At 45.7% G+C, this 27,358-nt stretch overlaps 1 protein-coding gene and 1 long non-coding RNA gene across 3 annotated transcripts; one reads left to right on the plus strand and one right to left on the minus strand.

Moving 5' to 3' along the window:
* Positions 1-315: 315 nt before the first annotated feature.
* Positions 316-20,969, minus strand: LOC139186880 (uncharacterized). The gene is made up of 3 exons (XR_011570554.1): positions 20,572-20,969; positions 2,947-3,591; positions 316-1,842 (listed from the first exon to the last, which is right to left on the minus strand). It is a non-coding gene; the product is annotated as an uncharacterized lncRNA (long non-coding RNA).
* Positions 20,543-25,424, plus strand: LRATD2 (LRAT domain containing 2). 2 transcript variants are annotated; one of them, XM_070802456.1, is made up of 2 exons: positions 20,543-20,620; positions 20,968-25,424. In XM_070802456.1, exon 2 carries the CDS (start codon positions 21,124-21,126, stop codon positions 22,063-22,065), a length of 942 nt encoding a protein of 313 aa, XP_070658557.1. In that variant the 5' UTR covers positions 20,543-20,620; positions 20,968-21,123; the 3' UTR covers positions 22,066-25,424. The 2 variants fall into 2 exon arrangements, with proteins under 2 accessions (XP_070658557.1, XP_070658558.1); XM_070802457.1 differs by having other exon boundaries at positions 20,602-20,620; positions 21,028-25,424.
* Positions 25,425-27,358: the final 1,934 nt, after the last annotated feature.

The raw sequence follows: 27,358 nt of genomic DNA on the forward strand, positions 1-27,358 counted from the left end.
GGAAACAAATATCTGGTGTACACAGTCATCTTACCTTTAAAAAAAAAAAATTCCCTAAATTCAGTTCAAATCTCCCAATACTCCTAGATATTCCAATTCAGCCAGGTGTCAAGATGAAGAGTCTAGCTTATTTCTTACCTGATTTAGTGGAATTTACTGACACTCATCACTCCCTAGTGGTTAATCTGGCCTTTCCTGGCTGAGGCTAGAGAAATTTACCTCCCTTAGAGAATTTCCATCCTCCTCACCTCCAAGGGTCTTCCATCAATCTGCTTCTCTACATTGAAACATAAACAGCCTCCAACCTATCATAAATGCTCCCAGAGTTAATCACATTCAGAAACAACCATTCACTCACAGGACTCAATTCAGAAACATCGGAGTGTAATATAGACATGGGAACATAGTCTGTTTTTCTGTTTGTTTGGTTTTTTTATTGTTTTGAATAAAGAACCCACATCCATAATTGAAAGGTTTAAATATTAAAAAAAGAAGGTAATGCAAAGTGATTCTCTTTTCACCTCTAGCCCTTAGGTTCCTACTCAGAGCCAACCATGCTCATAAGCTTTTTAGGTAAATTTACATAGTCTAAATGTGGAAAAATCATGGGAAAAAACATTGTGTGTGTGTGTGTCTATGTATCTCATCCTTTGTTTTCTACAAGAGGTAGTATACTATACACAGCTTGGACCAGGAATATGGAAAGCATGACTAATAAGACTAACAAGAAATCTTGATAATCTGCAAAGTTTGACTCAGGGGAAGCCTGATAATCTGAGTGGTATTTTCTGCAATATAAAGGAACCCTGTCCTGTCTGTGTGTCTCTGACTGCACGCAGTTGCTCTCCTGATGGCTGTGTCTGTGTGTGTGTGCTCATGCACACATATATACATGCATATATGTCTCCTTTACTCTGCACACAGCTGTGGCTATACACATCTTTGGGGATCAACTTGGCCTCTATCACAGTAGCCTGGGCACTCCTCAGTCCTGATTTCTGGTCCCTGGGTTGAACTGCCCCTGGAAGGCCTTGAGATGTTAACTGGCTCTCTGTTAATTTTTCTAATGTCCAAGTCCTGTGGCAACAACACAATTTCCTGGGGATTCGCACTTGACACTGCTCAAGTTTTAAAGCCCAGTCTCCCTGCTGTCCACCTTCTTCTGCACTTCTCACACCCACCGGACCCATCCTGTGGGGTCTTAGTCCATTCCTCCTGCAGATTAACAAATGTGAAGAAACCAACAAAATTCTGTAAAGCAATTATCTTTCAATGTAAAAAATAAATATTTGTTTTAAAAAAGACTGATTTCTGTCCCCCCACAAAAAAAAAAACAAACCAAAAAAAAGAAAAAAAAAAAGGGCAGGGGGGAACATGGGGCCCAGGCCTAGGCTCAGGGAAATTCCCAAAGGAACACATCCCAGAGGACCTGGGATGGTGTCTCTAGAATTAGCTTGGACAAAGCGGGGTTGGATGTCTACATTAGTGGATTTGAATCCTGGCTTCATTACATGAAAGCTGTGTTTTCTTGGTTCTGGAGGCTCAGTTTCAATATCTGGAAAGTGGGATAATAATAATTACATATAGATTGATTAGAATTATTTTTTAAAAGACAGAACACCAAATAGTAAATATTATATGCTGTTGTTGTTTAGTCGCTCAGTCGTGTCCAACTCTTTGTGACCCCATGGACTGTAGCCCGCCAGTCTCCTCTGTCCATGGGATTTCCCAGGCAAGAATACTGGAGAGGGTAGCCATTTCCTTCTCCAGCAGCTCTTCCCCATCCAGGAATCAAACCCAAGTCTTCTGTATTCGCAAGCAGATTCTTTACCACTGAGCCACCTGGGAAGCCCAAATATTATAGGAGAATGATAATTTTTCCAAAATTTTAAGTTACATTCCTGTATTTCTAAACGAGATTCACCCTCAGAGCTCTGGCTTTCTTTCTTTTTCTGTAAACTTTACTAGCACATGTAGAAAGCTTACACATAAGGGATACAGAGATGATCAAGACACTGCCTTTGTCCTCTAGAGGCAGAAGCTGTGGTGGAGACAGCCAGCCAGTTCCTACGGGTCAGTGTAGGCTTCCTTCTCTGGAGGTGAAATGAAAAACTGGAAACTTGAGAGCATTTATCTACCTGCTGTTGACAAAATAAAAGGCAGAGGTGGGTCTAGGGTGGGTATGACTGCTGGACCAAGGTCAAGAGTAGAAACACAGGTTTCCGGGCATATTTCCTCAATCAGGCCCAGGCTCACAGGGTCACTTGATTCCCCACCCAGTTCCTCTCCAGGATTTTTCAAATACTCTAGCCTCTGCCACAGGTGCTTCCATTTCTGAGCTTCTAGCTGAGCAGGGACAGAGGATTCACCCTCCTCTGCACCCAGGCATGTCCTTCCACCGTTCACATGCGGGACCCGATGTGACCTTCAGATGAAGTGTCCTAAAACAAGCCTCTGAGGATAACCTGTCAGGCACACAATTCAGCAACAGGGCAGGGAATCTTTCCTGGCTTCCACAGATAGGGACTTCCATCACAGCATGAGATTTGTTTACCCTTATCTTGGCACACAAGAACAAGTGATGCTACACCTATTATAAACCCAGCATTCCTGCATCTGTGGGTAGGTTTCTGTGTAAATCTTCAGGAAACACTGAGTGTTCACTTGTGTTTGCTGCCTTTTCCTAGCTCCAGGCTCACAGAAGCATCCATCTCACTAGAGGACACACTGGCTTTTATCTGTAGAATGAACAAAAGACGGGAGCAACCAGCATCCCTGCTATCACAGAAACTCCACCACCCAGGGCATGTCTCCTCTCTCAGCTGAACTGCCCCTCCCCTCTCGACTACGGCCTGAAATATCCACCAGGCCCTAGTGAGCTCTGTCCTCAACAGCTTGGAACAGCAGAACTCATCGGCTTTCACCCCGTGACTCCTGTAGACTCACCCTGTTCAGGACGGTTAGTACCAATAGATGAAGCTGAGCGGGGTGAGGAAACTGTCCAAGTGGGCCCAAGTAGCATCAATAGGCCCAAGCCAAAAGACCCGGATGAGGAAGTGGGTGGGGAAACCCTCCATAAGGGCCCACAACTGATTAAACATCAAACATCCAAGGAAATGTCTTTAGCCTGAGTGCGTCTGTCTCAAAGACAACAAGATGGCCTAAAAAAAAAAGAAATGTATTTTAAAAAATCATTAGCAATAACAACAGTAGCTTTGGCATCCTTACCTTATAGAGTGCTAGGCTCCACTGGGCACTCTCTCATTTGCCCTTTACCTGCCAGGCCCATTACCTTGCAGAGTTTACAACAGCCCAGAGAGGGGTGTACTGTTAAAACTAGGGAATGGAAGCACAGAGCTGTTAAGTAATTTGCCCGAGGTCACATAGATATGAGAGATAAAGATCTCAATTAGAACACTTCTAATTCTAGTGGTCAGACTTCTGAGTCTTTGTTCTAAATCACCACATCCCAAGACTTAATACTCACCAGCATCACCTGTTGTTGTTGTTGTTTAGACGCCAAGTTGTGTCCGACTCTTTGCAGCCCCATGGACTATAGTCTGCCAGGTTCCTCTGTCCATGGAATTTCCCCTGAAAAAATACTGGAGTGGTGATCTTGTTGAAATGCAGATCCTGGTTCAGCCAATCAGGGCAGGGTTGGGGAGGGCTTGAGATCCTACATTTCCCAGCATGCTCAGCTCCCAGGTGAGGCCCATACTGCCTATTGGTAACCACTATTGGAGAAGCAAAGGTCGGTCTGACCTAGCCCTGCAAAGGGAAAATGTGAGTACCTCTGTAGATCCACCAACTGCTGTCCACAGAGAAAGGAGAACAGAAATCGAGACTGAGCTGGTAGAAATTTTATAACTATTTGACTTTTATTTTATGTATGCTAAAGCTAATACTTATTTTACAAATTGGTCTTAAAGGTCATTTTATTATGTTCTTACTTCATTCTTCTAATGATTTATATCTATGTTATTTTACAAGGGTATCAGTTCACAAAAAGCCGTAAGTTATAAAACAAACAACCTGGCCCTTTTTTTTTTTTTTTTTTTTTGGCAGATTATTTAAAAATTGCATCTCTAAACTACTACACTGTCCTTGGGAGTCTAGGACCAGGGTGCTTGTGGGTCTGTGTGTGTGTATGTCTCTGGGTGTGGGTAGAGGTACCTGTGCATATCTGTCTGACCCACCTCAATTCTCATTTCATGTAGTTTCCTTTTCCTTATGGTTTTAAGGTCATTTCTTTCTATATAGCTTCATATGCAGATGGAGACTACCATCCATAAAGCTCCTCAAGTAACGTGGATTCTAGTTTGCACTTTGCTAGTTTTGGAACCTTGGCCAAGTCACTCAACCGCTCTGTGGCTTATCTGTAGGGTAAATAGCAACCCACTCCAGTATTCTTCCCTGGAAAATACCATGGACAGAGGAGCCTAGGGGGCTACCATTCATGGGGCCACCAGAGTTGGACACAACTGAATACCCACAGCACAAAGCCCACTCACTGCGTGGCAGGGATACAATGATATAAAGCATATAAAGTGCTTAGCATAACATCTGGAACCATCTCTAGTGATTAATCGAACAGATACAATTATTATTGGGGAAAAAAAACAAACAGCAATAAATAAGTTCGTATTAGACATTCATCAACTTATTAGCATTTTTGAGGAAATGCCTTGATACTCTGCTAAGCACAGGGAAAGCAAGATGCTTCTCTCAACAAAATTAAATTAAAATTTCTTCTTCAACTTAAAACAGTTAAGGGCCCCATTTCTCACAAAAGTCGACAACTACAGTGAAATTTTAATCCAAACCGTTTCGCAGAATAGTGCCCCAAGGCACTGCAAGATGTCTGATCATCAAGCAAAAATGTAATTATTTTCTTTCTGCTCCAGAAACTTAGGCAGGTGAGTGAACTAACACAGTTTAGAAAGATTTTCACTAACAAGGCCTGAAACAAGGAGGTTTTATTTAACCTTCAGTTAAGCAGAAATCCGGTTAACTAGAGATTGTCAAGGTGGGAGGGTTCCTGGTCGATGATTTTAGATTCTGCCTGTAAGTCATTTACATAATAACTCAGGAGGCAGAAGGCCGTGGGGCTTGAGGATGAGGAAGGAAAAGGACTGAGAGACTGAGGTCGGTATTGATAAGTGTTGATCTAGTCCTTCACCATGGGGACAGAAATTTGTAAATTGCTAGGTGAGAGAAAAATTCCCCTGGTGGGAAAGAAATCTTTTTGACCTTGCCAAAATGGCAGACATCATGCTCAGGTTAATGTCGTGTATAAGCGCCTGCAGGGATGTAGTGATTCAGTACAACAGGCTGAAATCCAATTTATTTATCTTAGTTGGCACATCCCCAAAGCTCTAATGACTCAGACCCTCCCATGGTAGTACATTCATTTGTCAAATTAGTCAGGGTCCCGAGGTTGTTTTTTTCCCCTCTCCCTGGGCCATCTTTATATGGAAAGTTCAGGCTCCTTTTCCTAGTGGGGCCATCTTCCATCAGTTTATTTCTACAATCAGTATGCATGTGCTAAATTCTCAGAAACCTGTCTGAAACCCTTGGACGTAACTGCTCTGGGGGAATCATGGCCCAGTTAAAGGAGGAGGAAGAGGAAAAGGAAAAACTGAGTTAATGCTGCATTTTGCTTCAAATTGTGTGTGTCGATGGGACACACAGTGGTTGGAGTGCAAAGAGGACATGTCTAGTGGGGCTTGGATACAGACATGCCTGGGTCCATATTTGTAACCAAGTGGGACCTTACAGGGCCTTCCCAGGACAGGGCTTCCCCCATATCCTCCATTAACTCCTCTCTTGAGTACCTTGATAATAATAGTGTGTATGTGTGTGTGCTCAATCATCTTTCTTCAACTCTTTGCGACTCTGTGGACTACAGTAGCCCACCAGGCTCCCCTGTCTAGAGAATTTTCCAGGCATGAATACTGGAGTGGGTTGCCATTTCCTATCCTGAAAGATGATGCTGTGAAAGTGCTGCACTCAATATGCCAACAAATTTGGAAAACTCAGCAGTGGCCACAGGACTGGAAAAGGTCAGTTTTCATTCCAATCCCAAAGAAAGGCAATGCCAAAGAATGCTCAAACTACTGCACAATTGCACTCATCTCACATGCTAGTAAAGTAATGCTTAAAATTCTCCAAGCCAGCCTTCAGCAATATGTGAACCGTGAACTTCCTGATGTTCAAGCTGGTTTTAGAAAAGGCAGAGGAACCAGAGATCAAATTGCCAACATCCTCTGGATCATGGAAAAAGAAAGAGAGTTCCAGAAAAACATTTATTTCTGCTTTATTGATTATGCCAAAGCCTTTGACTGTGTGGATCACAATAAACTGTGGAAAATTCTGAAAGAGATGGGAATACCAGACCACCTGATCTGCCTCTTGAGAAATTTGTATGCAGGTCAGGAAGCAACAGTTAGAACTGGACACAGAACAACAGACTGGTTCCAAATAGGAAAAGGAGTACGTCAAGGCTGTATATTATTACCCTGTTTATTTAACTTATATGCAGAGTACATCATGAGAAACGCTGGACTGGAAGAAGCACAAGCTGGAATCAAGATTGCTGGGAGAAATATCAATAACCTCAGATATGCAGATGACACCACCCTTATGGCAGAAAGTGAAGAGGAACTAAAAAGTCTCTTGATGAAGGTGAAAGCGGAGAGTGAAACAGTTGGCTTAAAGCTCAACATTCAGAAAACGAAGATCATGGCATCTGGTCCCATCACTTCATGGCAAATAGATGGGGAAACAGTGGAAACAGTGTCAGACTTTATTTTTCTGGGCTCCAAAATCACTGCAGATGGTGACTGAAGCCATGAAATTAAAAGACGCTTACTCCTTGGAAGGAACGTTATGAGCAACCTAGATAGCATATTGAAAAGCAGAGACATTACTTTGCCAACAAAGGTTTATCTAGTCAAGGCTATGGTTTTTCCTGTGGTCATGTATGGATGTGAGAGTTGGACTGTAAAGAAGGCTGAGTGTCAAAGAATTGATGCTTTTGAGCTGTGGTGTTGGAGAAGACTCTTGAGAGTCCCTTGGACTGCAAGGAGATCCAACCAGTCCATTCTAAAGATCAGCCCTGGGATTTCTTTGGAAGGAATGATGCTAAAGCTGAAACTCCAGTACTTTGGCCACCTCATGCAAAGAGTTGACTCATTGGAAAAGACTCTGATGCTAGGAGGGATTGGGGGCAGGAGGAGAAGGGGATGACAGAGGATGAGATGGCTGGATGGCATCACTGACTCGATGGATGTGAGTCTGAGTGAACTCCAGGAGTTGGTGATGGACAGGGAGGCCTGGCGTGCTGCGATTCATGGGGTCGCAAAGAGTCAGACAGGACTGAGTGACTGATCTGATCTGATCTGATCTGACCCCAGGGGATCTTCCTGACCCAGGGATCAAAACTGAATTCTTTACCACTGCACCACCTGGGAAACCCTGATAATAATAGTATTTGATGCAAATTTCCTTAGTTGTTTTGCACATTTTAAAACCCCCCACCAAATGGAAGATGTTAACTACTTGATAGCTCCAGGCCTCCTGTAGCCTAAGGACTGATAAAGTTCACCTCTGTGACACCACCCCGTTTCCTTATTGGCCAATCAGAGAATTGTGTACAATCTTTTCTGGTACCCTGTGACCATCCACCCCTCACCTGGCTTTTGAAGATGCTTTGCCAAAACCCTTTGGGGGAGCTGGAGGCTTCTTAGGATATGAGCCATCTCCTTGCCTGGCCCTGCAATAAAACTTCCTCTGCTCCAATTTCAGTCGTTTTGGTTTGTTTGAGCTCTTTGTGCAGCAGACATATGAATTTGCATTAACATATCCAGTTGAATGACTTGCCAGCTCTGTGATAGGCACAAGTCACCTCTGACATTTCACCTTCCCCAGCTCTAAAATGGGAGTTAGGGCGATAATAGAACCCACCCTCTGAAGTTGTGAGGAATGTTGACCAGGTAATGATTACAAGTAGTTAGCACAGTATCTGGCACAGAATAAATCCCCCTGCCATCTCGGAGAATAGGACCTCATCTTTTTGCTAGTTCATAATGAAGAGTGACAGAATATACTACCCTCAAAGAGGCCACTTTGGTACAAGGATTATTTTGAATTGAAGGCAGTCAAATAACTCATTTAGTCAACTGGAATCAACCCCTCATGGAATGAACTTTAGCAGATTCTTTTCTTTGTTCTCTTTAATTGGCCCTTATTGCTTTCCTCTTCCTCTTCTTTTTTTTTTTAATTTATCTTCCTTGACCCACTTTACTCCATCAAGCTTCCTCCTGGTTCTACTTAACACCTTAGTTTTGCAAACCTGAGCACATCCCTGAAACTCAAAACCACTTTTTGAAGAAATATTTCTCTTGACACATACAGGATGACAGTATCAGGCAAATCCAAAGAAGGATTCATTTATTCAGTACATATTTGTTAAGCCTTTACTGTGTGCAGGACATGACATTGGACACTGAGGGTGTGACACTGACATGTCAAAGTCTGGGTTCCTGGAGAAACAGGGAATGATGAGCAAATAAGCAAATAGCATCACTACTGTGATGGGCTTCCCAGGTGGCTGAAGAACCCACCTGCCAATGCAGGAGACACAAGAGACAGGGGTTTGATCCCTGGGTCAGGAGGATCCTCTGGAGGAGGAAATGGCAACCCACTCCAGTATTCTTGCCTGGGAAATCCCATGGACAGAGGAGGCTGGAGGGCTACAGTCCACAGGGTCACACAGAGTTGGGCACGACTGGGCGACTAAGCACTCTCTATTGGTATTCTAATAGGCATTTTAGGAAACAAGAAGAGGCCAAAGACGAGTGAGGTGGGTAGCAGGCTGGTTAGCAAAGCTCTCTCTAAAGGAGGGGTTCCCAAGCTCTAGGATCTAATGTCTGATGATCTGAGATGGAGCTGACGTGATAGTAATAATAAAGTGCACAATAAATGTAATGTGCTTGAATCATTCTGAAACCATCCCCACCCCAAACTCCGGTCCGTGGAAAAATGTTTTTTCACGAAACTGGTCCCCAGTGCTAAAAAGGCTGGGTACCACTTAATTGACTTAATTGGAAGCAGAAAGAATGAGAGAAATTTAGCTTTGTGAAGAGTGAGATAAACCAAGGACTGGAGTGGCTGAGACATAGAGGGTGATTGGGAAACTGGCAGAAAATAAGGCCAGATGGATGACGAAAAGTCAGACTTGTGAATGAATGCAAAGGCAATGGCTTCATCACCCACAGATGGGACCAAGAGAAGTGTGGAGTATGAAGAGAGGGGAACTCAGCCATATGGGTTGCTATCTTGGGCAAGGTGGGTAGTGGGAGGTTACCCTCCACTCCAAGGCACTGTCCTGTACCTGAATCTTGGCTCTGCAAATCACTAGCGGTGTTGCCATCAACAAGATGCTTGAATAGACTATTCCTCTGCTTTTGATTCTGTAAAATGTTGCTCTTACAACCATTGAACTTCATCTTCTTCAGCATTAGTGGTTGGGGCATAGACTTGGATTACTGTAATGTTCAATGGTTTGCCTTGGAAACAAACTGAGATCATTCTGCTGTTTTTGAGGCTGCACCCAAGTACTGCATTTTGCACTCTTTCGTTGACTCTGAGGGCTACTCCATTTCTTCAAAGGGATTCTTGCCCAGAGTAGTAGATATAATGTCATCTGAATTAAATTTGCCCATTCTTGTCCATTTTAGTTCAGTGATTCTTAAAATACCAATGATTCCTAAAATGCCTACCTCATAGGTGAGGATTAGATAAGTGAATGCATATAAAGCTATTAGGGTGGTGCTAGATACAGTAATGGAGAAGGCAATGGCACCCCACTCCAGCACCCTTGCCTGGAAAATCCCATGGACAGAGGAGCCTGGTAGGCTGCAGTCCCTGGGGTTGCTAAGAGTCAGACATGACTGAGCGACTTCACTTTCACTTTTCCCTTTCATGCATTGGAGAAGGAAATGGCAACCCACTCCAGTGTTCTTGCCTGGAGAATCCCAGGGACGGGGGAGCCTGGTGGGCTGCCATCTATGGGGTCGCACAGAGTCAGACACGACTGAAGTGACTTAGCAGCAGCAGCAGCAGCAGCAGATACAGTAAGCACTCTAAATATTAGCTAGTTCTGTCCTGTTTGTTTATAACACCCCCGTGAATTCTCTGACCTTGAGGCTAGTTCCTCCAGCATGAAGGTTCAGAAACCCCAAAATATATAAAATACTAAAAGGTGATAAGTGAGTTGAATAAGTGAGAAAGAAAGGGAGCAGGAAAGGGGGAAAAGGGTATTGTGGATGAAAAATGTCTCCTGCCATATCAGTAAACAAACGGACATTGCAGAGATCAAGCCATCAGCCACTGCAGCTGCTCTGCTCAGCACCCTGAGGGTATTCAGGAAGGAAAACAAAAAACAAACAAACAAACAAAAAAGGGATATTGTCCCTACATAGTTAAGGTGCATATTAAAGGAAGGATCTCAATGAGCCCAGGCACTTGCATCTTCCCATAAATAGAAAAGTGTGAAATTCATTAACTTGAGATATTCCGTTTTTCTTTAATTAACAGTAATCTTTTGGTTTTTGACTACCTAAGTTTTGTTGCAAAAGTTCCTATCTAGCTTGGCTCCACTTCTATCATTTTTGTAACCGTCCCTCAGAGCTACATGAGAGGTTCCCTCCCGGGCTTAAGTCCTCAGCAAGTCTGTGGAATAAAACCTAATTCTCAACTTTTAGGTTGTACCTTTTTTTTATTTTTTCCCAAGCGACAGTATATATAAAAGGACATTTGAAATTTTAAATAGGGCTGTCAGGGACAGCTCACCAAGAAGCTAACATCCGAGTCAAGACTGAAGAGCATGCCGTGAAGTGTTCTGAGGGAAGACTGTTCCAGGCAGAAGGAACAGCGTATGCTGAGGACATGGGGGGAAAGCATGCCAGCCACCGGGGAAGAACAGCAAGGGGACAGTGTGTCTGCAGGTGTGAGCGAGGGGGCATCAGAGAGGTAATGAGGGAGGCAGGCAGGGCTGTGGGGCTATTTTAGGGACTCAAACCAAGCAAGACCCTGTGGGGCTCCTGGGCACAAAAACCTTTCTGTGTCCCCCATTTCTTTGATTACAGGAAATAGGCTTCATTCAGCCTCCATGCTCTTCACTGAGTTCCAATGGGAAGATTCAAGCAGAAGTTAATTAAGGAAAAGAGGAGATGCAGAAGCAAGGGAAGAACCAGTGGTCAAGAGAAACAACGGGGATGGGTCCTCATTCTCCATCAAGGGATGCACACATCTTTGAGCTGTTATGGAGACACTGAAATGACAGTGTGCTGTCTGCAAGCGCACAGAACCCAGACTGGTTGGAACTAGAAGGTTGATGATGTTGACTCTCACTTACCTCCACCCCACCAATCAGAAGACTGTCCACCAGCTGATCATGTGCTCTCTGAACCATTGCTATAAAACTCCTTGCTACCCTGGGCGTTAGTCTGCCATGGTCCCCTTTGCTTGGCAAAGCAATAAAGCCATTCTTTTCTCAGTTCAGTTCAGTTCAGTCACTCAGTCGTGTCCGACTCTTTGCAACCCCATGAATCGCAGCACGCCAGGCCTCCCTGTCCATCACCAACTCCTGGAGTTCACTCAGACTCACATCCATCAAGTCAGTGATGCCATCCAGCCATCTCATCCTCTGTCATCCCCTTCTCCTCCTGCCCCCAATCCCTCCCAGCATCAGAGTCTTTTCCAATGAGCCAACTCTTCGCATGAGGTGGCCAAAGTACTGGAGTTTCAGCTTTAGCATCATTCCTTCCAAAGAAATCCCAGGGCTGATCTTCTTCAGAATGGACTGGTTGGATCTCCTTGCAGTCCAAGGGACTCTCAAGAGGCTTCTCCAACACCACAGTTCAAAAGCATCATCAAGCATCAAAAGCTCAGCCTTCTTCACAGTCCAACTCTCACATCCATACATGACCACAGGAAAAACTATAGCCTTGACTAGACGGACCTTTGTTGGCAAAGTAATGTCTCCGCTTTTGAATATGCTATCTAGGTTGGTCATAACGTTCCTTCCAAGGAGTAAGCATCTTTTAATTTCATGGCTTCAGTCACCATCTGCAGTGATTTTGGAGCCCAAAAAAATAAAGTCTGACACTGTTTCCACTGTTTCCCCATCTATTTCCCATGAAGTGATGGGACCAGATGCCACGATCTTCATTTTCTGAATGTTGAGCTTTAAGCCAACTTTTTCACTCTCCGCTTTCACTATCATCAAGAGGCTTTTTAGTTCCTCTTCACTTTCTGCCATAAGGGTGGTGTCATCTGCATATCTGAGGTTACTGATATTTCTCCCAGCAATCTTGATTCCAGCTTGTGCTTCTTCCAGTCCAGCGTTGCTCATGATGTACTCTGCATATAAGTTAAATAAACAGGGTGACAATATACAGCCTTGACGTACTCCTTTTCCTATTTGGAACCAGTCTGTTGTTCCATGTCTTTTCTGTTGTTCCATTCTTTTCTACTTCACCCCAAATCTGTCTCTGAGATTTAACTGGGTATTAAGAGTACAGAGGCCAGGTTCAGGTTTAGGACTTTGGCTTTCCTCCAAGGGAAATGGGGAGCCATGAGAGAGTTTTAAGCAGAAGAGTGACATGGCTAAGTTCCCAGTCTCACAGGATTGCTGGCGGCTGCTATGTTGTGAACAGACTATGGGGAGGTCAGTCCTCAATGGGAATCCCTTGGCTCCAGGCCTAGAAGTGATTTGAGGAAAGTAGAAGAAACAGACTAACCAGATTCGGTGAGCCCAACATCCCAATTACTGGGTGGGGTGGTCTCTTTAGACGGTCCTGCAGAAAACTGTGCTGAACAAATACTGTCTTCCTCTCTTGTTGAGGCTCTTCTTCCCTGGAAGCATGTGCTGTGCTGAGTTGCTCATTCTCAGTCGTGCCTGACTCTTTGTGACCCCACGGACTGTAGTCTGCCAGGCACCTCTGTCCATGCGGGTTTTCCAGGCAAGAATACTGGAGTGGGTTGCCATGCCCTCCTCCAGGAGATCTTCCTAACCTAGGGATTGAACCCAGGTCTCCCACATTGCAGGCAGATTCTTTACTATCTGAGCCACCTGAAAAATGGCCGAAGAGAGAAAAGAAGGTGGGGTTTACTCTGCTGAAGCTTCTCTTGTTATTGACAGCCTTGTCTCTTCTCTGAATAGCTCATCCTTCCCTTCTTGCACAGGAAGTGCAAAATAAGATTCTTAGAATTTAGATTTTTTTTAAAATTCCCTACATTTGGATTTGCAGATATGCCAATATTTGGATTTGTAGAGCTGTAATTTAAGCTGTTCTCTCCCCTGGAACTGCCTGGTTGAAATGCATCTTTCATGAGGCTTCTGCAGGAGCCCAGCTACAAGCTCAGACTCCTGAGCACAAATCAAACTCCGGTTCAACATCAACCATATGATATCAGGGGCATCCTAAAACAGCCAGCTTCCAGGAGGGACAAGCCTTGGTATTTTTCCAACTGGTGAACTCTCTTCCAGGAAAGGGTTAAAAGCTTTCTCACCATTTAGGCACAGGATTAATGCAGAGAGAGCTGATGGTTTGGGGTGGGTGACAGTCCCTGACCCCTTCTCAAGGCATCTCCTCTACACCCTAACCCACAGGGCAGACTAGCTCTGACCCAGCCTGCTAGAGACAGCCTGTCCTGGGGATACAAAGGGGGAAAGGCAATAAAATGCAGAAGTCAAGATAAAGGATGACACTCAGCAGCCTCTGTACTCCCTTCTTTAAAGATGGAGGAATCATGCAGCCAATGCGCAAAACTCTTTCTGCAGGTTTTAAAGTCTGAGTCAGGCAGGCTGGGGGGCCAGGGGTGAAGAAAGAGGGAGCGGCTGCAGGCCAGTCCTCTTAAAGGGAAGACAGGCCCTGCCCTCACTCTTGGAAAGAATCCAAGTAAGAAAAACAAGAAAAATAATGAATGCCCAAAGCAGATTGTCACATTTATTGTCTCTTTTATAGGATGCCCCAGTTTGCATAGCTGCTGTATGTATAACCTTGTTGGGGATGGCGGCCCTTAGAGTGAGGTCTGGACTAAAACACCTGACTCTCCTTTCCCGCCTCTTCCTTCCTTGATCCCCCTCAGCAACATTTCTGCCTCCCCTCTGGGGCAGAGAAAGCAATGACTAGGATAGGGAGCACTAAGGTAGAGCAGCCAAGCGGCCCAGTTTGCTGAGAATGTGGGGCTTTCAGTGCTAAACCAGGACAAACTAGGAAAGTTGGTCACTCTACACCTGGAAGATACGTCAGCCCCCCTGGTCCTCAGACTGGCCAGCATCTCGATGAACAACACACACGCTCGTCGTCCTCCTTACGCAACTTGGTGTGGTGTGAAAACTATGGGCTTGAAGCCAGCCAGATTTGGATTTGTATCCAGCTTCTCCCACTCACAATCCATAGTATTCCTAGCCATGGGTCTTTGTATTTCTATCTTCTGTGCTGTGTGTGCTCAGTTGTGTACGCCTCTGCGACCCCATGGACTGTAGCCCACCAGGCTCATCTGTCCAAGGGATTTTCCAGGCATGAATACTGGAGTGGGTTGCCATTTCCTTCTTCAGGGAGTCTTCCCAACCCAAGGATCCAATTTGTGTCTCTTGGTCTCCTGCATTGGCAGGTGGATTCTTTACCACTAGTGCCACCTGGGAAGCCCCTTCATTGACTTGCTATCTGTAAAAGGACAGGATTGGTAAAAAGCAGCATTGGTATGGAGATTTAGTACTGGTACTGGAGATGTGGGCTTCCCTGGTGGCTCTGCCTTCTATGAGGGAGACCTGGGTTTGCTCCCTGTGTTGGGAAGATCCCCTGGAGGAGGGCATGGCAACCTACTCCAGTATTCTTGCCTGGAGAATCCCCGTGGACAGAGGAGCCTGGTGGGCTACAGTCCATGGGGTCACAAAGAGTCAGACACAACTGAGCGACTAAACACACACTGGAGATTTAGTAAGTTAACACCCATAACAAAAGCTTATCTATCCTTTGGCTCCCCATATTAAAATCATCTGGCCCTAACATGCCTCTAATCTAGGGTTTGGTGGCTTTAAATAACATGTGGCATCTACATGGCCTTTAGGATTTTCCAGACACTTCCACATACACTGTCTACATAAGGATTCCCAACTGAGGGAAAACAGTAACACGAGTCCCACTTTAGAGACTGGTAGAGGAGGCTGAGAGCATGTTGACTAGCAAACAGCACGTCAACCCAGGTCATATGTTTTTACTCTGCTACCACTCACCTCCTATGTCTCAACAAAACCCCAGCAGAGGGTCAGAGGCACAGGGAAGTCTGGACGTTTTCCAACTCAAGGAAGGGGTGGAGGAACCTGTTTTCCAGCAAACTCTTTCAGCTATCTGCGGCTGCCAGGAACCGGGGGCTCAGCCCTCGCAACAGACAGAGTTCCAGACTGCCTCGTCAGATAACTGCCCTCCTGCTCTTGTTTTGTGCGTTCCTGGACCGGGCCATTTAAATCGATACCAACCACTACACTTGCAGAGTCAGGGAGGCTGATGCCTTGTCAGGTTGTCGTTGTTTAGTCGCTCAGTCATGTCCGACTCTGCCACCCCCACGGACTGGAGCCCACTAGGCTCCTCTGTCTATGGGATTTTCCAGGAAGGAATACTGGAGTAGGTTGCCATTTCCTACTCCAGGGAAACTTGTCAGGTAGAAACAATTCTCGATTGTTCCCCTTGGCTCAGGACAGGAATACTTTGAGAATGACTAAATGGCATTTGACACAGTTTGCTTTTATTGAGTGCCTCCTCCTCCTCCTCGGAAGTGTGTGGAATGTGATACTTGGGTCACTGGTGAGGGAAGATGAAGCCACAGGATGGCTGAGAATTGAAATCTAGCTCAAGTTACTTTATGGCTGCTCTTGAGGAAGGTGCCGTGGGGACTTCACCCTTTGTTCACTAGGCTCCATCTGCTGGAAGGCCTTTCCTCCCCATATAGGACCTGCTTCCTCTCTCATCGCTGTATGGTCCACTTCCCATAGGGCAGCCAGTGACAACCCTCAACCCCCAAAGCTTTCCCATGGCTCTAACCGCACCCGTCACAGACCTTCCCACTGACAGTGCTCTGTTACTGTTGTTCAGGCGCCTCTGTCCATGGGATTTCCCAGGCAAGAATACTAGAGCGTGTTGCCATTTCCTTCTCCGGGGGATCCTCCTGACCCAGGGATTGAACCCAAGACTCCTGCACTGGAGGTGACTACCACTAAGCCACATGGGAAGCCAACCTTGCTCTAGCTGCAACCTTTTTTCCTCAACGCTCCAATTCCTCTGCTCTTGGTACTCATGGAGGAATGCCAAGGCCACCTCCTTCTCATCCTTTAAGTCCCAGCTCAAGTTTCACTTCTTCAGGAGCCTACTCTGACCATTTTATCCAAAGGCCCTCCCACCTCCCCATCCCAACCCCCACCCTCTCTGTAGCCACAGTTATCCAAACCCATCACCCTAGTCTATTTTTTAATGGCCTTTATCTCTCTCAGAAATGAATACATATTTACTTGAACTTGTCAATTGTCTCCTCCTATCAACATGGAAAAGCCATTAAGAGAAAGGACTTTGTCTACTGTGTCCATGGCTTTATCTCTGGAGCCCAGTAAAGCCAGGCACTCAGATATTTTTAAATATTGAATAATGTATTTGTCCCTATTTAAAACAAAGAGGTTATGAGCATGGGGCTTGAAATCAAGCAGGCTTGTGAGATGGTCCTACTTATCAGCTGGAAGCAGTCACTTAGCTTCTTTAAATTGAACTGTCCTTTATAACAGAATGAATAGGTCACTCAGTGGTAGATGCCATTGTTGATTTTAGGGCTGGTCACCCTCGCTAGTGCAAGCTCCTGATGGCAGGCACTTTAATATTCACCTTTATATATGCATGCCTTGAAACTTCCCCTGAGCATCCTCTACTTTCCTGTCCTGTAGTACATTTTATATTGTCCTAAGGAGTCTGTGTATCTCATGGGGACATGAATACCTGCAAAACCTAACGCAGTGCCTATTATACTTGTAGAATAAATGAATGGTGTTTAAGACTAACAGGTACCTAACAGATTTTCAAAAAATATAGTTTGAATTAAGCTCTTTTTAGAAAAGACATTTTAAATATATGAATTAAAGGATAACACCAGATGCTACGTGTTCAAGTGCTGAATTACATATAATCAAGTGACACAATGTATAGCGTAAAACTGGATGGCAGTGCTGGCCAACAGAGGTTCCCAGGGCCAGTCAAGGCACTAGGAAGGCGAGATGAATAGGACAGAGACTGGGGCCAACTGGAGGCTACATCTCATCTCAAAGGCAATTTCTGCTCAGCTCTAGCTTTTTGTTGCTATCCTGGAATGTGGGCCCAATGGTCTCATATCACTGACACTTTCAAGTGAATCGGGAACTCTGAATTTTTAGGTGAGATTTCCCAAGTCTCCAAATTATCGATTAATCTAAGTTTATTAAACAAGCATTTGAGATGAGCAAAGCAAGTCTGGGAGCCATTCTGCAACCTCTGACCAAGAGCCCTTGGGGATCAGATGGAGGTCCTAACCAGGCATTTATGGAAGAAGCTACACAGGAAACGGGCTATTGATATGTCCAAGAATTCCCCTCAAGCGTCCATCAAGCATTTACCAAACACTTACTGAGTACCAGGTATCGGGATATAAAGATAACTGAGAACCTGTTCCCTCTGAGACTTTATAGCTGCTCAATTCAAGAACTGTTGTTGAGGGGTGGGATGGGAGGGGTGGGAGAGAGGAAGGAGTATATGTATCTAGCTAATTCACTTTGTTTTACAGCAGAAACTAGCACAACATTTTAAAGCAATTATACTCAAATAAAAAATAAACTAGAAATGCATGGTTGAAATACAGTAATATCAGTTCATTACATTGGGATGGTTCTATGTACTTTGGAATTTATTGAATATCTATTTTGAAGATAAAACCGTCTATCAGTACTTTTTAAAAAATCGATTGAAGTTTTCAAGTTTTTATTCAAGATGATTGTATCTTAAAACGCAAATAATGTTTTATATTCAGGTTATGTCAAGAATATTGTTTTGCTTCCCTTAAGGTTTAAACAATGCTTTATGTAAAGTCCAGTAATTGGACCCCTTATTATTTAAAAAAACAAAACAGAAGAACTGTTGTTGAGTCACTGTTGTGAACAGAGCTCATCAAGGTAATAGGCTAGACACCTGGACAACTAGGTGTTGCTTAGTGATTCATTAGATCTGTGCCCTGGGGTGCTGGTAGCAAACAACCATACTACTGTGTCCTGTGGATTCTCCCACCATCAGGGAGCCTACCTAGTACCAGGGACAAAGTGGCCTACCATAGCTGATGGCAGCAGAGGTTTCACGGTCTAACAGACATTACACGACTGGCCATTGGTTCTCATAGTCTAACACTCCCTCTCCCTCCTCCCTTGTAAGATGGGTATTTACATGAGCTCTTATGGTGGTGGCAAATACTATTCAGGTAAAACAGCACCTCCCAGAGCATGTGTTATCAAAAAGTCCAGGGAGGGGACTCATCTGGTCACACATGCCTGAGGCTGGTCAGAAAAAACTTAATCTACACAGCAGACGCACAGAAGTCTGGTTTTGGTCTAACTTATACTGTGATCTTAGACTTGCTGAAGGACTAACTCCCATCACCGCCCTGCCAATACTGATTGTTGGTGCTCAAAAAAGTACGTATGTAGACTGATTTCTCCTCCTCCACACTCCAAACTAAAAAAAAATCACAGCAGTGTTAGTATACTCCTGTTTCCACTGGTCGGAATACACACTGAATAAATAATTGTGTTACCTGGAAAAACTGAGTCAAAATAAACAGTGATGGAAAGCAAAGAGGAGGTCTTGAGTTGCATTCTTAATTCCACCAAGAATTACTCTGGGTTTCAGTGAAAGTCTGTTTAGTGTCAACCCTCCACCACCCAATCTGATCCATTATTAACAAAACAAAACCAAACACTCTGGTAACTTTCATCTTAGATACAAGAAACAAAACCAACCTGGAGGGGAGAGAGAGGAAGTATCCTCCTAGTTTAGGTTAATAGGCAGTACTGGCCTCCTGTCACTTCCTTCTGCAAGTTAGCAGGAAGGAAATACATTCACTGAGGGCCTCTGCTAATATGTCCTTAATTTAAAGACAATTAGGCAATTCCTACATCCTCTACCCCCAAGATAAACCACCAGAGCTGAATGCCCTCTTTCACTATCCGCTGGATGAACCGGTAATTCTCAAAACAACAATGGAGGTTATGAAAAATCTACTTTGTACTAACTTAGAAGGACATTAGTAACAGCCTAGGTCTTGGAATTAAGTTCCTAGCTAAGTCTTTCTGCTTTGTTTCCTTTCTGAGATTTTTTTTTTTCCCTATCTGAAAGTTTCATAGGACTTATTCTGGAAATATCTCTAAACAGAAATACTTCTCCAGTTGTCCTAGTAAAAATTATTTTGTGACCTTTGGCAAGAAATTGATTCTAGGGAAGAAAAGAAAGAAGCAAAAGTCTGTTTGCTTTCTAGTGGCTTGACTGTTCCTCCCTCTCCAAGGTACTCTGGGGATGAAGAGGCAGAACAAACACCAAACTCTTCTCTCTACACTGGCAGGTGGCCATTGCTTTCCAACTTCATTTTAAAGCTCACAGCTCCGAAAAACATGACCGGAGTAAGCAGCGCGGACTCCACTACAGGTCTTACTCTAAGAAGGTAAGTAAGGTCCCCATTACTTAGGCACACACAAGCGCGCGAAGACTTCCAGCCCACTCAAGCCTTTCGGTTATTTACCAGCGGGATTTAAACCCGCTCCGGCGCGGGGGCGTGGCCTGGGCGGAGCCCCGCGGCCTGGGTGGGCGGGGCGGAGGCGGGGATGCCGGAGGCTCAGCGCCGTGCGAGAAAGACCCGAGCTCTGGGAGCGAGCGCCTGTCTCTTTAAATGCTAGGGGCTGCGCTCCCGCCCTGGGAGCCCGGAGCCGGATCTACAATCCCGTCCCTCCCGCTCCGGCGCTTGTTGTTCGCCCGGCCCGAGCGGGAGCTGCCGCCGCCGGGCACCGAGGCTGCTTCCTTCTCCTTCTTCTAGAGAACCCCACCTCCTCCCCCCTCCTTTCCGCCCCCCCCGCGAGATCCGGTTGAGGGGGTGAAGCAGCCCCAGCAGGAGGGAAGGGGTGCGGCGTGAAAGGCGCCGCTCCCCGCCTTCGAGTCTTGAGGCGCTACGTAGCCGCGGGGGGCAAGACATGCTCTGCTCCCTCCCGCCCAGCCTCGCAGTCGCCGGCGCCGGGAGAGGAGAGGCTGCGGAGCCCACACCTGCAAACTCGCCCTAGAAGTCTCAGGGTGCGGCGGGGTAGGGGGCGGGGGGCTCCCAATTCCCCACGGCCTCCACTTCTAGGCGGGTGAGTTTGCGCAAGTAACCCGAGCCTGAGGGCGGGTGCGCGGGGGAGGGGCGGGCAAGACGGTAGCAGGAAGCGCCGCAGGTGAGCCAGGTTGGGCGGCTCACCTGTCCGGGCTGCGCTGCGGGATCCTCGCCGGTTTCCTTAGCGATGGAGGTGGGGCGGGGACGTCTCTGGAACCGACTTAGGACCCTGAGATGAAGGTGGGGAGGAGGGGGGGAGCATAGGAAAGGGGATTTGGAGTAAAGTTTCTTTGCCCCCTTCCTGCTTGACATTGGCAGGCAGGGCCCTGGCGGAAACAGTAGGAGTCGCTGATGCAATGGGCTTCTACCCGGGCGAGGTCAAGGGCTGGGGGCAGGGGCGAGCTGGAGTTGCCCGGCCTCCTGTGACCGTGGCCCTGGAGGCAGAAAAGTGAGAGAGAAAGCTCGCTGCATCTGACATTTCCTCGTAAAACGACTCCAGGTGCCCGGCCCCCAATTTTTCTTTCTTCTCTTTAAGAACAGATCGCCCACATCACGGGGGAGCGCCTCCTACACGGCTTCCTTGCCTTCCTCTCCCAACAGGTGGTCTCAACCCCTGTCTGGGGACCGGTGCCAATGACCCTAGTGGTGGTTTCGCTTTCTCCTCTGCCGGCGGCGTGAACGTGTGCCCGCAGCGTGATGGGCAACCAGGTGGAGAAACTGACCCACCTAAGTTACAAGGAAGTGCCCACGGCCGACCCGACGGGCGTGGATCGGGACGATGGGCCCCGCATCGGGGTCTCCTACATCTTCTCCAATGACGACGAGGACATGGAGCCGCAGCAGCCGCCCCAGGGGCCGGACGGCGGGGGCGGGGGTTTGCCGGACGGCGGGGATGGGCCGTCGCTGCCCCCGCCGCAGCCCTATGACCCGCGGCTGCACGAGGTGGAGTGCTCCGTGTTCTACCGCGATGAATGCATCTACCAGAAAAGCTTCTCGCCGGGTTCTGCGGCCCTGAGTACGTACACGCCCGAGAACCTGCTCAACAAGTGCAGGCCTGGCGATCTGGTGGAGTTCGTGTCGCAGGCGCAGTACCCACACTGGGCAGTCTACGTGGGCAACTTCCAGGTAGTGCATTTGCACCGACTAGAGGTGAGCAACAGCTTCCTGACGGACGCGAGCCAGGGTCGGCGCGGCCGCGTGGTGAACGATTTGTACCGCTACAAACCGCTGAGCCCCAGCGCTGTGGTGCGCAACGCGCTAGCGCACGTGGGCGCCAAGGAACGCGAGCTGAGCTGGCGCAACTCGGAGAGCTTCGCCGCCTGGTGCCGCTACGGCAAGCGCGAGTTCAAAATCGGCGGCGAGCTGCGCATCGGCAAGCAGCCCTATCGGCTGCAAATCCAGCTCTCTGCGCAGCGCAGCCATACGCTCGAGTTCCAGAGCCTGGAGGACCTGATCATGGAGAAGCGGCGCAACGACCAGATCGGGCGCACAGCGGTCCTGCAGGAGCTGGCCACGCACCTGCACCCCGTCGAGCCGGACGAGGGCGACAGCGACGCTACGCGGACTACGCCGCCTCCCGGGCGCCTCCCCGCGCCCGGCCGGGAGGAGGAGGAAAATCGAGAAACGGTGGTGCACTGACGGGGGAGCTGAGGAGCTGTTTGCAGCAGCCGCCGCCCGTGCCCGCTCCCTCCTCTCACTCCCTCCTCCACCACCTTCTGGGCCCCATCTGGGCTCCTGGGCCATTTGGAAAAAGAAGAGTTGGCGCAAAGCGCAGCCAGCTGTGGCTTGAGTTTGTTATCTTGGACGGAGGGGGAAGAGGGAGCAGGTAGGAGCATTTTGGCCGGGGCCGCTTCTCGGCCTTTTGCCCACTGGCTCAATCCGCCTTCATTTCCCGAGGTGAGGCAAACTGTGGACTTGCCAGACACTTGAATCCCTGCTGGACTTGGGTCCAAAAATCAGCTCTTCTGAATTTAGGTATGGAGACAACCTCGGAATGCCAATGCCTGCCGCTGCCTTCTGCCCGCTTCCCCTCCTACCCTGAGTTTGGAGGATGCCCTGTATTGTAAGGCCAGAGCAGGTTTGTGGTGTGCTTCCACCCCCGCCACTCCCCGAGGAGCAATGTGAGGGATCCGGGGAGCTGGGGTGATTTATTTATTTTATGGTTTTCCTGGAGTGCAAGGCTGGTGAAACCTGGACCAGGTCTGGGATCAGCAGACTGAAACCAAACAACCCCCTGTGAAGTATAACAAATAGTTGAGTAAACTTGGGCTGCAAAACAAAGACTTGGCTACTTCTGCCCGCCCCATCCCCCAGCGATTTGTCTTTTGGAGCTGGCTTCAGGATGAATCTCCTGAGCGGCCCACCGGTTCCCAGGTTTCAAGTAAATCGTTGTCACAGGCCAGCTAAGGGAAGGATTCTATTCTGGTTCTGTTTTGCCGCCTTTGCTTATCGCCTGCTATTGTAGGCACTTAAGAGCCGCTGTCATCAAAGGAGGGAAAAGCCCTTTGTGTCTCTGATCTAATTAAACCTGCGTGGCCATGTTCATCCTCAGGTCAATTTCCTGTCAATCCCCGCGCCGACCCCCTTCTGGTATAGTGAAGGTAACTTGTTTTCTTAATTTAAGGCTTTGGTGGTGGCCCTGTGAATTTGTCTCACCCCCTTCACTCCTGTTTTGCCTGAGGTCAAATTTTTGGCTTGAGGCATATTTCAATGATAAGGTATTGCTAGCCACACTTGATACAATATGTAAGTGAAAGTCGCTCAGTCATGTTACTGAGCTCAGTTGCTCAGTCACTTTGTGACCCCATGGGCTATACAGTTATTTTGTGACTCAGTTTTTACTGTTATCGTAGGGTCATATTTGAATGATCCATATTTAAGTGATACAGCCATGGGCATCCTCAGGCATCCTGCCTGGAGATCTTTAAATCAAGGCAGCAAAACTTGAAGGATTTCCTTGTACTCTTACATTTTTTTTTCAAACTTAGGAAGTCGAGGCCGTAAGTTTTAAAAGCCTAGACCTTCATAGTACCACAACATGAATTCATTTAATTACAAGGGCGTAGGCTATGTTGCCTGTTTTCACAGGAATCCCCAGACATGTCCTATCACTTTGACTGTTAAAGATGAACCACACTGAGCTCTGGTCCAGGACTTGGGAGAAACATCCGTCTCCTGTTGAAAATGTTAATCCAGTTTCCTTCTTTAATAATCTCACAGCTTTGTGTTTGTTTTCTTTTGCTTGTGGAAAAGCGGAGCAAGGTAAAGTGGGTAAAGACATTTGGGAGAGCCTATTAGATTTGAATTGTCTTTTGTGTTGAACACAGTCAAGGGAAAGTTGAACTTAATGACCATTGTGTAGGCAGCAGGAGGGAAGAACAGAACAGCACTGTCTAGCAGCTCTGGGCCAGCTCGCTCTTCCACTCTTGGATCTCTGTCTCCCTCTTTCAACCCTCAGTGGAAAGTGAATGTCATCAGGCACAGGGATAGCAATGACTCTTTGTTGCAGCTCTGTGAGAAATCTCAACTTGAAGAAAGAACTCCTATATAATCCACATCCATAGTAGCAATTCTGCCTCTCAGGAAGAGGTTTTTGATAACAGGACTTGAAAATGAGCTAGAAGAGTCAAGAGATCTTCGGATGCGGCTTTTTCATATGTTTTTACAGAGCAACAGAGATGTGAAGTACGTACGTAATGCTTTTGGAACTGTGATTCTGTTGGAAGTTTTATCAGGGTTGTCATAGTTAAAGCATCAACCAGCCAGTGGAAGTTGCAAAGAAAGGGGATCGAATCAACTGTTGGCATCTTTCTTGAAGATGTGGATAAGAGTTTTGAATGTCCAGACAATGGCTACATCTGGCACTTTAAAATATATATATATATATTTAATTTTTGTTTCTCCTTAGGACTAAGACTCTAGAACTGTTTTGTACTGTGAATTACAGATGCTCTTTGAAGGCAAGGAATATTGATTCTCATGTTCTTCAGAAGCTCTGGCAGGGATAAGCAAGACACTCAACTGGAACAGATGCTAAATGTAATCAGACAAATTCTATTTTCTTACTTAAGCAAATATTTTATTGAGACTGCTTATGTATAGCAAAGGAGCCCACAACTTCAGCTACACAACTTTTTATATTGAAAGAACTCATACTTTTTGTAGCTTTTATTCCACATTTAATTTAAAATGACTTTATAGCACTAACACACGTAGCAGAAGACTTTACTCCAGACCTTTATGGAAATTTTTAATTTTTATGAAAAAATGATACTTCAGTGGTTACATTTCTCATGTCTTTGGTGCTTCTGTCCCTAATAGCACCAGTCAACAACACCACAACCACATGGAAACATATTTTTGGAAGCAAAACTTTAATTTTCTACAACATATAATATGGATAATGAAAAAAATTTAAAGACGACTTGTTTCCTCTATTTTTTTTTTCCTTAGAATGGAATCCACTGTGTTGAAGACTTGATATTATGTGATTGTCTAACTTTTTTTTTTTTTTTTTGAAATTAGAATAAAATCTGTTGTGTCATGATCATTGAAAGGGTTTGTTTGGGAAGTTATGTTTTATTTGTGAGTTTTTTTTTTTTTTAATCAAGGTATCTAAACAATTGGTTTATTCGACTTTTCATTATATTGTCTTGTTCTTACTGATAATACCTGTAACCCATGGAGAATTATATCAGTTAACTTGATAAATTCCACGTGCATTTTATTTCCTAGTGAATTGTGTAAACTTCATTTTTGTTGACAATTATATGTTAAATCAATGTTATGTTCTCATACCACTTCTTGAGAAGGAGGTTCCGATTTGAAACTGTATCATTTCCTTCAAAATGAAGGGCAAGTGCTTAGTTAAATAAAAGATTGATGACATCTTTTAAACCATTTCTTCCTCACCATGTCTCATTACAATAAAATCTGTCAAATCCTTTTGAAAAATGCTCTGAGGGTTTCCAATAAACCACCTATTAGTATTAACTACATTTATTTCTATTTTTTTCTTTTTGTGTACTTTTTTCCTGCCTTTTTTTGGGGGGGGGGTGGGGTCCAAAGCCAAGCTCCTCAGCTTAACTGCAATTTTTGCATTGCTCAGTAAATATTTTGATGAATTCATTTAATGACTGAAAACCCTCCCTGCATTTACCATGTGAGAATTAATCACCCATTGCTTCTAGGCTCCTTGTTCATGAGCCTCCTCGTAAACGTAAATTACCAATACACATTGATTTTTCAGAATCACTGCAAACTTTGCTGGAAACCACACTCACATTTTGGAATCTATGTTGGGGAAGGTTCAGTAATAAAATCAGTGACCATGTTGTGTCTTAGGTGGTTTCAGAATCCCAAACAGAGAATGGGTTCGCTGAGTGATTTTAATTACAGAAAACAGGCAGATGTGCTCTGTTGACATGATAAAGGATGCAGGTGTTGGCAGTAGATAGGGAGCAGATGTGGCCTCTGGGACTGGTGTGCAGGAGACCAGCAGTGATCTTTAGGCCAGCACCTGAAGCCACTACCACAGTCCTGTGAGGCTCAAAAATCTGGGCTCTTATCAATGGGCTTCCATGAGGGTTTTAGATAGGAAGATTATTGAGTGGTGAAGGTTATCAAAAGCTCAAGCAGCAGTGAGACCGTTTTTCCTTGGAGCAGTAGTCCTTAATTGATTGAAGTTCGTATTGCACGAGAAAGTGAAGGGAGGGGAGCCTGATGTGGAGCGTGCATCAGTTTTGGGGTATTTTTGGTGGAGGCTGCTGTTCATGTTTCCCTTAAGTGGATTTAGTTTGCTTAATGTAGAAAAATGACATGTTTGAAAGTGTTTTAAAGGACCTCCGAAATGAACAGGCCCTGAAAGTGTGCAAAAGGGCTTATATTTCCTTTTACTGAATTTCCTGGAAAAACTACTTATTAAACATACATAGCACTTTTATCTGGAGAGTAGATGCAAAAAAGGTTAGTGTCTATATTTGCAATCACAGCAAGGCACTGAGTATGCAGGTGTCCATGATGCTGAGCCTTAGATGAGATACTGGAACATAAACAGTTTACAGACAAAACCTTAGATAATCCCCTGATCTTGTTTCTAGTAATTGTGTATGCTGAGTCGTGTCTGACTCTTTTTGACCTCATAGACTAGCTCGCCAGGCTTCTCTTTCCTGGAACTTCCCAGGCAAGAATACTGGAGTGGGTTGCCATTTCCTCCTTCCCCATTCAGGGATTGAACCCATCTCTCCTGCATCTCCTGTTGACAGGTGGATCCTTTACCGCTGTGCCATCTAGCTTGTTTCCAAGGGGAAATAAAATCTCATACATACAGAGCAAATATAATGAAAGGTGGCCCTGTGATCACAGACAGTTGGTCAGTATTCAAGTAAAGCAGATGTGTATAGGTATAACTCGAGTGCTCAAAGAAATTGGAGAAGTCAGATTAAAGCCCTGAAAGTACAATGATGATAGAGGAAAGGATGTAACTAATACAACTAATATTCATGAAGCACTTAACTGGCAACAGAGGATGAGATGGTTGGATAGCATCCCTGACTCAATGGACATGAGTTTGAGCAAACTGGGAGACTGTGGAGGACAGGGAGGCCTGGTGTGCTATGGGTGTGCAGCATGGGATCACAAAGAATGGGATGTGACTTAGCGACTGAACCATGACAACAGCACTTAAGTGGGAGCCTCCTAAATTCCATTGCCTAACATGTAAACCAGATCCATAATGTCTGTCCTCACGTAATTTACTTTCTAAAACTACTTACTACCAAAAAAAAAAAAAAACCACTTTACAAGAGGGAATTTAGAAATGTGATAGGTGCAAGTGGAAAATGTGCTGGGTGTTGGAAGAGGATCTCTCTCCATCAAGTCAGGAAGGCTTCCTGAAGGTGAATTTATGCTGAACTTTGGAAGAGGTGGAGGA

This window comes from Bos indicus, chromosome 14 (assembly GCF_029378745.1).
Source record: "Bos indicus isolate NIAB-ARS_2022 breed Sahiwal x Tharparkar chromosome 14, NIAB-ARS_B.indTharparkar_mat_pri_1.0, whole genome shotgun sequence".
NCBI lineage: Eukaryota > Metazoa > Chordata > Mammalia > Artiodactyla > Bovidae > Bos > Bos indicus.